The sequence below is a fragment of the Poecile atricapillus genome, chromosome 2, assembly GCF_030490865.1.
Source record: "Poecile atricapillus isolate bPoeAtr1 chromosome 2, bPoeAtr1.hap1, whole genome shotgun sequence".
NCBI classification, from domain to species: domain Eukaryota; kingdom Metazoa; phylum Chordata; class Aves; order Passeriformes; family Paridae; genus Poecile; species Poecile atricapillus.
In genome coordinates this window covers 92,409,562-92,422,186 of record NC_081250.1, presented here as the reverse complement: position 1 = coordinate 92,422,186, position 12,625 = coordinate 92,409,562, and the positions used below count along the sequence as shown (strand labels likewise).

Here is a 12,625-nt window from a genome sequence, read left to right as displayed (position 1 = left end):
CACCATTGAAAAAGGGCAATTGATTTTCAGCTATGTCAGTAAAAAGCATCTTCCTTCAGCCACTTGAAATGCTAGTCTGACTCATTTATCATATCAAAGACTAAGGTATTGAACATTATAAAGCAGTAGCCAAGCTTAACTCAAAGCCAATTTTACTATCCAAGGTTCACTGAAAAAAAGGTCTGAAACCACACCTGTTTCATGATAGTGCTGTTGCTCATGTGATAAAATGTGAAAGTGTAATTTTCCTTGCAAAGCAGAATATAATTAGTGATAGTAACATCATTAATTATTAACATAATGAAATAATTTCATTTACCTATTTAAGTTATTCTAAGGTACTCCTGGGCTCCCCAGAATACCTTATAAACCACAACTGTAAATGATTATCTGTTTCTCTTTCAATATTTCACAATGGCCTAGCTTCAATGACTAAAAGTTGTCAATTAAAAACTAGTCTCATTATAAAAGGAAACCTGCAACCACGTCAGCCAACAAGTACAATTGATGCTTTGAAATAATCACCTTTTCTACATCCAGATGATAATCTTCTAAAATTAACTCTTCTGCACAAACCAAAGTGAAACAAACAGGCTCCTTTAGAGGCACAGAGCACCAAGTGTAGGCTAAGTAACAGCTGAGATTCTGACAGAAAAAGAATTCGCAAGGAGCGCAAGATGCTTAGCACCAACCAGCAGCTGACAACCTGCAATACCTATGGAACCGCAGGGAGAAGAGTCACTGAGTTAGTGACTAACTGGAACTACGGAGGTGCAGCTCTGAACCCAGGCAGCACCATATGCTTCTGGACCCACAGCAGTTACAGCATATGATCCATGGCAGAGTTTCTCTGCTCTACAGGATGTAAACTCTTCTGAGTTTAGCAGGAGGTTTGCCTTCCTCCATACAAGCCTTTACACCATAGCTCATAATTTTATTACTCAACAGTAGTGCCAAATTTCAAGCCTAAAGTCAGTACCAAATTAATTCATAAGATGGAAAATTCTGAAAAAGAGGAGAAACAGCTTCTCAAAGCTTTCAAGTTACCGGGACTTTTAAAGTACTGAAAAACAAAGACAAGGTCCCAAGAAGCATTTTAAAATGAGTGCATGCAGATCTTTTTTTTTTCTTTTTTTTTCCCTTAGATGCAATGAGCTAAAGACAAATATGGATCATTTTACTTTTTCCAAAAATGTATTTTCCCATCCCATCCTCCAAAAAGAGCTATAAGGGGCAATGCACAAGCTCTGGCACCATACTGGAGCAGTAACAGCCAACAATGTAAGAACCCTTTAGCACCTTAGACATATGAAAGAGAAAGACCTAGAGGTACCAAAAAAATGCCCAGTGAAACAAGGCAGCCAAGGGATTTGCTGGAACAAATCTGTCAGTGCATCTGCTGCATGGGAAATGCAAATAAGACGAAATAGATCTGAGTTTGGACTGATTGCTGAAGTTCAGGAAGGGAATGAGACTATGCATATTCCTTAAGATTACGAATATTGTCCAGAGAGTATATGAGACACTTCTATTTAGATTCTAATTGAGAAAGAGAGAACACATTTGATTAACAAGTTCAAAAGTAGGTATGCAATGAGCCTGTACTGCAATACAATATTTTGGTTATAGACATTCAAACATTAGCTTATATACAAGACTGAAGCATGATGCAGAGGAAAAAAATACAGAGAGAATGTGGTGGGTCCCCTCCCACCCCAAATTTTTATAGACTTCCAAGAATAAAGAGCTAGTGACAAATAAACTAAAAGCCTAACAGTGTTTTTAATATAGGTCTGCTTTAAAGCTTAGAATAAAACAACCGAGTTTCAGAAGGCTCATCTCTTCCAATCTCTCCAACCTGCCAAGGTCCCTCTGAAGGGCTGCACAGCCCTCTGGGGTATTGGCCATTCCTCCCAGCTTTGTGCCATCAGTGAACTTGCTGAGGAGGCCTCTGCTCCTTCAGCCAAGTCATTGATGAACAATTTAAACAATGCTGGTCCCAGTATTGAACCTTGGGGGACACCACTTGTGACAGGCCTCCAACTAGAACCTGTGGCACAGATTACAAACCATCTGGGATCTGCCATTCAGTCAGTTCTCAGACCACCTCACTGTCCACTCTTCCTGAGCTGGCCTATGAGGATGTTGCAAGAAACAGTGTCCAAAGTCTTTCTGAAGTCGAGGTAGAAAAAACCTGCTGCTCTCCCCTCATCCATTCAGGAAGTTGTTTCATTGTAGAAGTCAATCAGGTTGGTCAAGCATTATTTACTTTTAGTGAATCTATGCTGACTACTCCTGAACCCCTTCTTGTCACCCCTGTGGACAGAGATCACTTCCAGAATGAGGTGTTCCATCACCTTTCCAAGGATTAAGGTCAGGATGAGTGGCCAGCAGTTCCCTGGCTCCCCTTTCTTACCGTTTTTGTAGGCTGGGGTGACACTGGATTTCTTCAATCATCAGGCACCTCTCCTGATCTTGCTGACCTTTCAAAGACACCTGTGAGCAGCCTCGCTGTGGTGTCTGCCAGCTCTCTCAGCACTCACGGATACATCCTGTCAGGGCCCATTGACTCGTGGATGTCAAGTTTTCCTACATGTACTCTAATCCAATCTTCCTTGAGAGGCAAAAGTCTTCCTTCCAATATTCCTTTACTCTGGTCTCCTGAGTTAGAGATTCATGAGGGGTTGTCATGTTGTCAGTGAAGACTGATGCAAAGAAGGCATTCAGTAACTCCGCCTTCTCTGCATCCTCTGTTACCAGGGTCCTCCCTTCATTTAGCAACAGGTTCACATCCCCCTTAGTTTATCTTTTGTTATTGATGTATTTGAAGAAGCCATCTGAAGACTTCCAAGCCAGCAAATCCACAAAAGAGCTCCCCCAAAAACACTGTTAGCCTACAGACAAAATCCAAAGGCCAGTGTCAGTAGCACTGACAGCAGCATACTGAACTCCACATCTGCAGTTTTATACTTCTCTTAAATCTCTCTCTTGGACAATAAGTGCTTTTTCAGTTCCGTGGAGAATAACATCAGTTCCACTAAAGATACAGTAATGTACCAGCTATTTCAGTCCATTTCTTCAGGAGTTATAACTCTGATGTATGCTGTTACTTCCTTACCACAGTTTCACCCTATTCTTTTGACAGAAAATAAGAACAGAGCAGAGCAGTCATTGATAATTGTGCTCAGCTGCAAAAGAAAGTGAAGCAATCCCTAATCCAGAATGTACCTCTGTGAGGTACTCAGAGAATTTGTGTGGAATCAAAGTGATATGCAGAACATGATATGTAAATGTTAGATAAAATGAACTGGAACAACTTGCCAACATTAGATGTTATTCACGAAGATTTCAAGGGGCTCAAAGACAGAATGGATTGTATCAACTTTCCCATGCAATCTCCTGCTTAAAACCAGGTAAACAGTCAAGGTATGAATGTTGCCATGATGCTTGTACATGTCAAATCAATATAAAAAGTTAAAAAGAACTAGTGGACACCCAAATAAATATGATATATTGGCAAAGATTTAACAAAGGTGTTTGTTAAAGGAATTACTGCCTCAGTAAAAAAAAAACCAACTAGATTTCTCTGTAGACATCACCAATTACTTGGCTAAGAAGATACTCCACTGAAAGAAAATTAGGAAACAAAATTTACACCACAGTTTTCAAAAGACATCAAGCAAGCATCTGAGAGAAACAGAAGCATTTTGTATAAATATTGAACTCATCAAGACACAACGATGAGAAGGAAGATGAAGGACATCAGAAAGTGAATGATTACTTACTTTAAAAGAGTTACACATAAACCTGTACTGCAACATGGATTATTATATATAATCATAAAGAGAGAGGAGAGATAAGCAAGTAATAAAATGATGAAAAATTGTTGGTGATCCAAATTTATTTGGGACAATAAAGATAAGGTCTGACTACAGAACTACAGAAACATCTTGCAGCACTGACCACGGAACAACATGTCAAACCAAAAAATCACTGCAGATCAAAGTGATACAGATGGGAAAATACATTCTTAGCTTTCCTTATGAAAGCTAGGTCTGAGCTGACCATTACTCCTCAGCAACAAGATCTTTTGATTATGAAACAGACATCTATGAAAAAATCTGACTTGTTTATGATGAAAGCAATTTCCACGATCATCTACTCTAGTTCCCTGCTCAAACCAAGTCCAGTTAGAGTGTGCTGTGTATAGTCTTATCCATTCTGACCATCTCCAAAATTGCAGACTCTGCAGGAGCTCTGCATACCTCATCCAGTGCTTGGCCTCCCTTACATTGAAAAAAGCCCTCTCCTATATCTCATTAGATTGTCCCATGCTCCAACTTCTGTCCATTGCTTCTTGTTCTGTCACCATATATGTCTGGGATCAGTCTGTCTTCTCCATACCTACCCTTAGCTGGGTAACTGTAGGCTGCAGCAAACTCTGCCATTGTCCAGATAAAAAAAAAAAAGAAAAAAATCACTGCAGATTCAAGTGATACAGAGAGGAAAGCACCATCCTAGCTTTCTACATGAAAGCTAACAGACCATTACACCTCTCTTCTTGAGGTGGAACTTCAGAGTGAAGCCCACTGCCTTCAACCTCTCTCTTTATGTCACATACTCCACTATGTCAGTGTTTTCCCTGGTACCGTGGAGCACAGAACTCAACATGGTACTGTACCCCATGCTTCCTCACAAGTGCCAAACAAACAAACAAAAAAAAAATCACTTCTGCAGTCTGCTTGTTACATTCATGTTACCAACCCCAGGTGCAGCTGGCCATCACTGCTGACCCGCATTCAACTTGTCCTCCAGGACTCCCATGCAGAGTTTTCCTGCAGACAGCTGATCCCAGCCCGTACTGTTGCATGGTGTTACCCTGGCTCAGGTGCATCACTTGGACTTCACAAACTTCCTGTCATACCATCTTTCCAGCCTGTCCCTCTGTCTAGCAGCCCTGTCATCCACAGCATCAGACACTGCCCAACTTGCTGTACAGTTCACATGCCTGCTGAACGTCCATGCTCACCCCAACATTCAGATCATTAATATAGATGTTAAACACCACTTGCCTCCATATCAGTCCCTGATAATTGACCAAAACAAAAAACCAGAGAAAAGTTTACAGATTATATACAGACCTCTAGCTTGACGCACAATGGCTATTCTAAAGTTATACCTTCAGTCTGAAAATGGCATCAGTGAGCTTTTCATATTATTAGGAAAATATCAGCTGTGGGTTCTTCTTTAGAGTCTAATATACAACTCCAGAAACTCCTGGAAAAACAGAACACTGGCAGAACATTACGTAACATTTACTGAAATGGGAATTATTTTAGCTAGTTTCAGAGAAAGCAAGAAAAAATACAACAGGTAAAGAACAGGTTTGTTTCATTCATCTCAAGGCACTGTTAACTTATGTAGACTCTAAGACTGACAACAACAGCATTCAGAAGCATTGTAGCATTTTGTAGCTAAAATAAAGAAAAGCTTAAAAGCTTGTATTTTTTACTATATAGGTCAAGTCAATTCCAAAACCTCTGGCAGGATCTCCTATACCAAGAAAATTGGAAAAACATGTTCAGTAACATATGGGCATGCAATCATCCTCCAAAGTGCTGATGACAAAATGGGCTTTCTGAAAGTTGAGCAGCTGTAATCACATTGGTCTGCACTCTGGATGCTGGAGGATAGGTCACCTTCAACTGTGAAAAGTGCCTTTGTTCTTTCAGAAATACAGAAGTATAGGATGATTTGGGATGCAAGGGAAAGATAACCTAGTTCCCCTCCTGCTCTGCCAAGGGCTGGGACACCTTCCACTAGATCAGGTTTCTCAGAGCCACATCCAACCTGGCCTTGAACACTTCCAGGGATGGGGCACCCACAGCAGCTCTCTGGACAACTCACTGCAGTGTCTCACCACCCTCAGAGAAGAATTTCTTCCTAACATCTAATCTAAGCATATCTACTTTCAGCTTAAAGCCATTCCCCCTCGCTCTATCACTACACACCTTTGTAAAAAGTCCCTCTCCAACTTTCTTGCAGGTCCTCTTTAGTTACTAGAAGGCTGCAACAAGTCTCTCCAAAGCCTTCCCTTCTCCAGGCAGACAGATCTCAAAGTTTCCCTCTTTCTCCCCAAGTACCTGACTGTGAAGGTTGACAAATACCTATTCTGCTGTTTCTCAGAATGCTTCCCTAGAACAGACCTAGACAGACAAACTCCTACAGCTATGAAGGTACCTGACTGTTCCTACACTGGCACAGGTTCAGAATGGCAGCTGCAGAAGTCACTGGTGGAGCCACATCCTGAAAAGTGATTTTTCCCTGTCTTTTCTTTTCCTCAACTGTATAAACAGCTTGTTATTAAATGAGTCAGCACTGACCACTTCAAACACCCTTCCTGATGTGCCTTGCCAAAAACTTTCCTCTAAATAAATGAACCCCAAAATAATTAGACTGGAAATGGGTAGCAGCAGCGAAGGAGATGTCTAGACTTTTCAAGAATACCATAGCATTTAAGCATGGAAAACTGAACTAAAGACACCTACCTCAGAGAAGAAAATACCACTTAAAGAAAATTGTGGTGCTTGACCCCAGAAGTCATATTTTCTGAACTGCATGCCACATGCTTTGCAAAATACTGTGCAATATTCTTTTCACAGGACAACTATGTAGATAGTGAAAAAGAAGTGTTAGCAAATACACTCAATACTGTGGCTTAAATTTGTCGTCTTTGTCATCTGTGGCACTCTTAAAAATGGGCCACATCAGGGTCTGAACAGATCTAGTTTAACTCTGTAAATATTCTAAGTTTTAAAACAAATTTTAATTGGTTTAATAAGTACATGCAGTAATGACTCTAAGGGTAATTTCTCCTGCTGGAAAAAGAGGAATCTTATACCATTGCTGATAGAAAACGTACTCTGTTACAACACAGCATAAAAGGAAAAAAAAACCCAAGCTGCAAAATGCAATTAAAGAAAAATCAAACAAAACCAACCCTCACAATTGCTGAGGAAGAACAAGCAGGCAAACACATGTTTACAATATTACAATGAGGATGATGTACGGTACAGTACATGAATTTAAATAAGAATCAATGCAGCTTTTTTTTTTCTTAGAGAAAAGATTTAGCCCCACATGAGCGATTGAAAGTGAGTTTGTCAGACAAGGCACCTTTTGTTTCCTCTTTGCTTAAAATAAGTAGTGAAAAGCAGCAGGAACATTCTGACTATTTTTTTCAGTAGTATACAAGTACACATAGCGCTTCTCAGATTTTATTAAAAGGGTAAACAGTGAAGTTAAGTTCACAGTAGGAACAAAGCCCTCTGCAAGTGTATTTTGTACAAGCAGAAAAACAAAGTCCTGAGGGTTACTGCATTCACAGCTTATGCAGAATCCACAAGCAAATTCTGAGACTAAGAAGTACTCTATATAAACACAATTTTGCATAAATTTCCAAACAAAGCCAGCCAGTGAGATCTCAACTGAGCAATCCAGATGGAATGGTACAGGCAGAACTGATGAACCACTACAGTAAGTGGGACATTTTACCAGGCAGGTGTAGGGAGCTACTGCTGATATCATCAGCAACTTCAGCCTGAATCTGAACAGAGCTCAGCGCTCACGCTTCAAGGAACACACTTCTCTCAAGTCTGGAGTGCCTTAGCAGGAAAACAGTGAGTCCTGAGTGTTCACAAATGCTCAGACACGCCGTATACAGGGAAGTGAAAGCCGCTTAGCCATTCTGGAAGATGCTGTCACGGGCTTTGTGGTCAATGAAAAATCATACATGACACACTTCTCTGCGGGTTTATTGCAAAGGTAGTAAGATCACTGTTATTAGAGAGTACTCCAGAGAAATAAGAATATCTTCACATAAATCTGCTAAAAGAACAAATTTAACATATGCAACTAAATTCAGCTTTTGCAACTGGATGTGTTTCTGATTGCTCTTCAGCTTCCTAAAAGAGGTCTGCCCATTTTATCTGTTACAGGACTAGAAAATACATTTTACTTTACTTTGCTTTGGAGCAAGTGGCTCAATCCCTTTGAAATGCTTTGCTGTACTGACTGTGATTTCTCCAAACAGAAAAATTAATACACATTACCATAACGGGCACAAAAACACAATTACCCATCAGAAACCTTTCCTGCAGCCCAGACATACAAATGCAGAACAAGACTTACCACAGTTTGTTTCCAGATGGATTATGAGGATATAAACACAATTTGACCTCGCCAGGACTAATTATTTTTCTATAGATGTTACATACTGTTTAAAGATTTTGTACAGACATATTTTGACTTGCTAACTTTATCGATCAGTGCTCAAAGCACAAAAATCCTATAGAGCAAATCCTATATGCTGTTTTCAGAAATTATTTTTCAAGAAACAAAAGTCTAATGAGTATGCCAAATGCTAATTTTGTAACTAAATGTCTGAAAAATAACCCAACAGCAACAACAACAAAAAACATCAACGCCAAAGCGACTGGCATAAAATTATTTAGCAGAGTACTGAAAAACCCGAATTGGGGGGAGGGTTTAAGTTCATTTACCACTGTGCGGGACATGCTAAAAGGTCACCAAGATAGCTTGCCTATTATCGAACCTCTTAAAAATCGAGCACTACCCCGGGGTGCACTAGGAGCTCCAATCAATGCAACGCTCAGGCCAGACCGCGAAAACACAAAGCTCCGCCGAAGCCCCTGGAAGACGAGCGCTCTCTCCGGCGCCGAGCACGGAGGAAAGGAGCGCGCTCCCACGCGGGCAGCCAGCAGGCGGGAGGCTCGGGAAGCCGGGAGCGCTCGGGCGGCGGGGCAGTCCCTCCGTCCCCCACCCGCCGCGGCGTCCCGGGGCTCGGACGGCCGGCGGCACCGCAGCGCCCGGCGTTACGCAACGCTCCCCCGCGACCTTGCGGGGAACTTCGGAGTCTTTCTCGGGGAGGGACGTGCGAGCAGCATCACCCACACGGCACCGGCAGCCGCCCGCGGCCGGCGGGACCCCGGGACGGGCGGGAGGGGGCGCGGCTCAGAGAAGCCGCCCCCGCCGGCGCGGCCGGAGAGAGGGGGCCACGGAGCGACCCGAGTGCGCAAACTTCGGCGGCGGCCGAGCTCCGTCCCGGGCGGGCAGAGCCTCCCGGCGGGACCCGGGGCAGCCCCCCGCCTCCCGGAAAATTGCGGGGAAGGGGGGGGATGGGAAATCGCTCTCCCGCGGCGGTCTTCCTACCTGTGACACCAGCGGCACCAGCGTCTGCTCCACGGAGCGCGTGCGGATCTCCAGCCCCGCGTCCGCGCCCAGCCCCGACGAGGACGAGGAGGAGACGCCGCTGCTGCTGCACGGGGACGTGGCCATAGCGGGGCAGCCGGGCCGGGACCCCCTTCAGCCGCGCCTCCGCCGCGCTCCCGCACGGGCAGCCCGCGCCCCGCCGCTCCCCTCACGCCGCTCCGCCCCCGGGCCGCCGCCCCCGCCCGCCGGGGCTCCGCTGCCGCCGGGCGATGCCGCGCGCGCGCGCTCAGCCCCCCCTCAGCGGCCCCTTCCCCGCCCCTCGGGACGGGATGGATTTAAAGCGGCAGCTCCCGCTCGCACGGCTCCTCCTCTCCCGCGGCCGCAGCCCCCCGCCCCAGCCCGCAGCCGGCGGAGGAAGGGAAGCGGGGCTGGTCCCGGCATCACCGCTCCCACGCGGAGTTTCCCCTCCGGTCTCGCTCGGGGCGGGGGCAGGCGGAGGGTCCCTGCCCGAGGGGGGAAGCCGGAGCAGGCGGTGGCTGAGGGGCTCGGGTGGCCCCAAGGGACCGGCCCTGGGCTGCAGCGGCACCGGCTGTGGCGGGAAGGGCGGTCTCGGTCGGGAAGTGTGGGGCGCCGGTGTGGGGGCCAGGGAGAGGCAGCCGAGGAGCCGCTCTCTTCTTGAGGAAGGCTGCAGTCACGATTCGCCTACTTTCAGCATCCGGCGGGCTGATGAGGTGTCTCAAACTAAACGCCATCAGCTTCTCTCTTAGAAGCCTTACGGCGAAGGGGGGAAAAGGCTTCTGGCTTTGGGTAATTTGTATTCCGTACCTGGCCGCTCTTAAGAGAACAGCTATCCTGCTTCTCCGGGTTTGCCCAGCCCTGGTGCTAAGGCAAGAACATCTGTGACTGATCTAGCAAAAAGAAGGCAAAAGTAATTCAAAAAGTAAAAGTGGTTTAGTTTGTGTTGTGGGGGTTGTTAGGGGCTAAATTCACTCCTCCACTTCGTTTAGTAACCTGTGCTTGAAAAGTATCTGTACACGGATACTTACAGGTCTCATTTGGCTTGCGTGAATTTGGTACGGCAGATTCTTCTACAGGCTTGTCTGCCCCAAATTGTGGACAGGGAACTCAGCTCTTCTGGCTGTTATCCAAACTAGCAAGGTGCAAAGCAGCTCCAGCCCAGCACTGGGACCACTCCGTGCAGTGCGGGACAGTAAATCACTTCCACGTAACTACTTAGTTTTCTGGTCAGAGAAGATGATTTGTGTTTGACTGCTCAGCTCTTGCGCAACACAACTCTGTAATCGTGCCTTTGGCTTTCTTTATGATTTAGATCAGGGTTTTTGTATCATTTTATGTCTTCAAAAAGATTTCTGACCCTTTTTGCACATAGTCTTTTCCACAATTTTGATACACAGACATAAGATAAAGGACAATATTTGTTGTCCTTTAGACTCCTGTGGGCTTATCCATATTTATTAAAAAAGAAAATTGCCAGAGCTGCAAGTATAACACTAGATAACGATATGACCCTATTTCTCAGCTCTTCAGGAAATTGGTTTCCAACAGTCTCATATTTTCTGAAATGACATCTTATACAACATCAAGTGTTTCAGGAGAGAACTGAAGGCTTAAACCTGCCATGGTGCAAAAACATCTGGTGAAGACTTGAAATAAATGCTAGTCATGCTTGATCAAAGTATTTACAGCACACTTGAGATTCCTTGTTTTGTTTTTCTCCCAAACTTCTAATTTTCTTACAGTGTCTTTTTTTCTTTTTCAGGTAATATGTTTTTCTTTTACTTCTCAATAGCCATATTCTGAGCTCTGGCACCAACTGCTTTCTTTTACATTTTGATAGAGTACTGAGGGCAGGTATGGTTGCACCCTCCCCAAGACTCCATGCTGGTACAGGAGAGTTCTGGATCATGAGCAGAATCATCCACCAAAGTGTCAGTAATACAACAGAGAAGTGCATTCCTTTTCCCCCTGTTATTCCCACTTATTATTTTATGAATATTGTCGTAATGCAGGTTTACTGTCATCAGCGTCTACAGACAAAAATCTATGATTCACATCAGAAATGCACTAGAAGGCCATGAATACTTGGATGCACATGTGGTTTATAATTTGACATTTTTGTCACTTAATTTTAAAGACAGCTGCTTGTCATCTTGAACACAGTAACAGATCAGATATTCCAGGAAGTACAGGGCTAGTAACAGAAGTTAATGATTAATTTTGAAGATTGTAACTTTTTCTTTTTCAATAGAAGAAATGTTGAGTTTAAAAGTTGCAAAAATAGTTTAAAAATAATTTTTTACACTTAGTGGACAAATCATGTGAACTTTGCAATGCCTTTCTGCAGACAGAAGTTCTGTTCCCCATCTACCACTTTGTTTTACTTCTTGAATTTTGTTTTCACTTGAGAAGCAGCATTAGTGGGTGGTGCTAGTGACAACACTGTCTATCTCTCAGTTCTCTTCCTCAGGTGCTTCTAGTTTTAAGCATGGAAACCATGCTCTGCTTCTGGAATCCTGTGCTAGGCAAACAGAGAACATGTTGTGATGTTTTTAATATAACACAGATGAGAAGCTCTAGCATGCTGCAGACTAATATCTTTGAAGATACCTTGAGGAGATCGTCAAACATCATAGCCTGGAGCTTAATTGTGCTTTTTAATTATGTTAAGACAATTTGAATGAGCCAGTGTGATAGATTGCAACCACACCTTTGGCACACCAACACATACCTCTGAGGGAGCACGCTGTGCAATACACAGCAGTAGAACATTTTGCATGCAATCATCTTCAGCCCATGAAAGCAGTAGCCCATCACCCCACAAAGAACATCCTTCATGGCTGCAGGGTGTGAGGACCACCCACTGGCCACGGCAGTCTCATGCTACCACTTGAGTTACCACTTTTCAACTCTGCTTTTGAACCTGCAAAGCATTTGAAGTATGGAAGACCAGAGTAATGCCTAATGGACTGTATTTCTAACTTCATAACTTGGTGGTCAAGGGGAAGGAAGTGATTCATATCCTCATAGCATTATGAACATGTTAATCAGGTCCTCCCTGTATTGTTTCCAGACTTCACTCAAGGAGGTGACACCTGCTCTCCTCTGTCCATGATCTTGGGTTCTGTGACTGGTGACCAATTCCTACACAGAATGCAAGCCAGTTTTCCTTCATCTAGCACTTCACTTTTACTGTTCCTATCAGAAGTATCTTTTGTGGGAGACAGCTTTACTACTTAGCACAGTGCTGTGCCAAAGTTCTCAGACAAAAGTGCTGTTCCCCACACTCTGACATTCTGTCAAGGATGGCTGTTTCGAGCCTTCATGCATAGTTAGGCCTCTCACCATGGATGGTGACCTCTTAGCTTTGATTAGA

The 12,625-nt window shown here is 44.0% G+C and overlaps 1 protein-coding gene across 1 annotated transcript in view; it reads right to left on the bottom strand.

Moving 5' to 3' along the window:
- CTNNAL1 (catenin alpha like 1) overlaps positions 1 to 9,459 on the bottom strand; it is a 56,023-nt gene extending 46,564 nt beyond the window's left edge. Inside the window, exon 1 of the mRNA XM_058830567.1 lies at positions 9,232 to 9,459. Coding sequence (XP_058686550.1) covers positions 9,232 to 9,357 — 126 coding nt within the window. The 5' untranslated portion in view covers positions 9,358 to 9,459. The remainder of the gene's footprint in view (positions 1 to 9,231) is intronic.
- Positions 9,460 to 12,625: the final 3,166 nt, after the last annotated feature.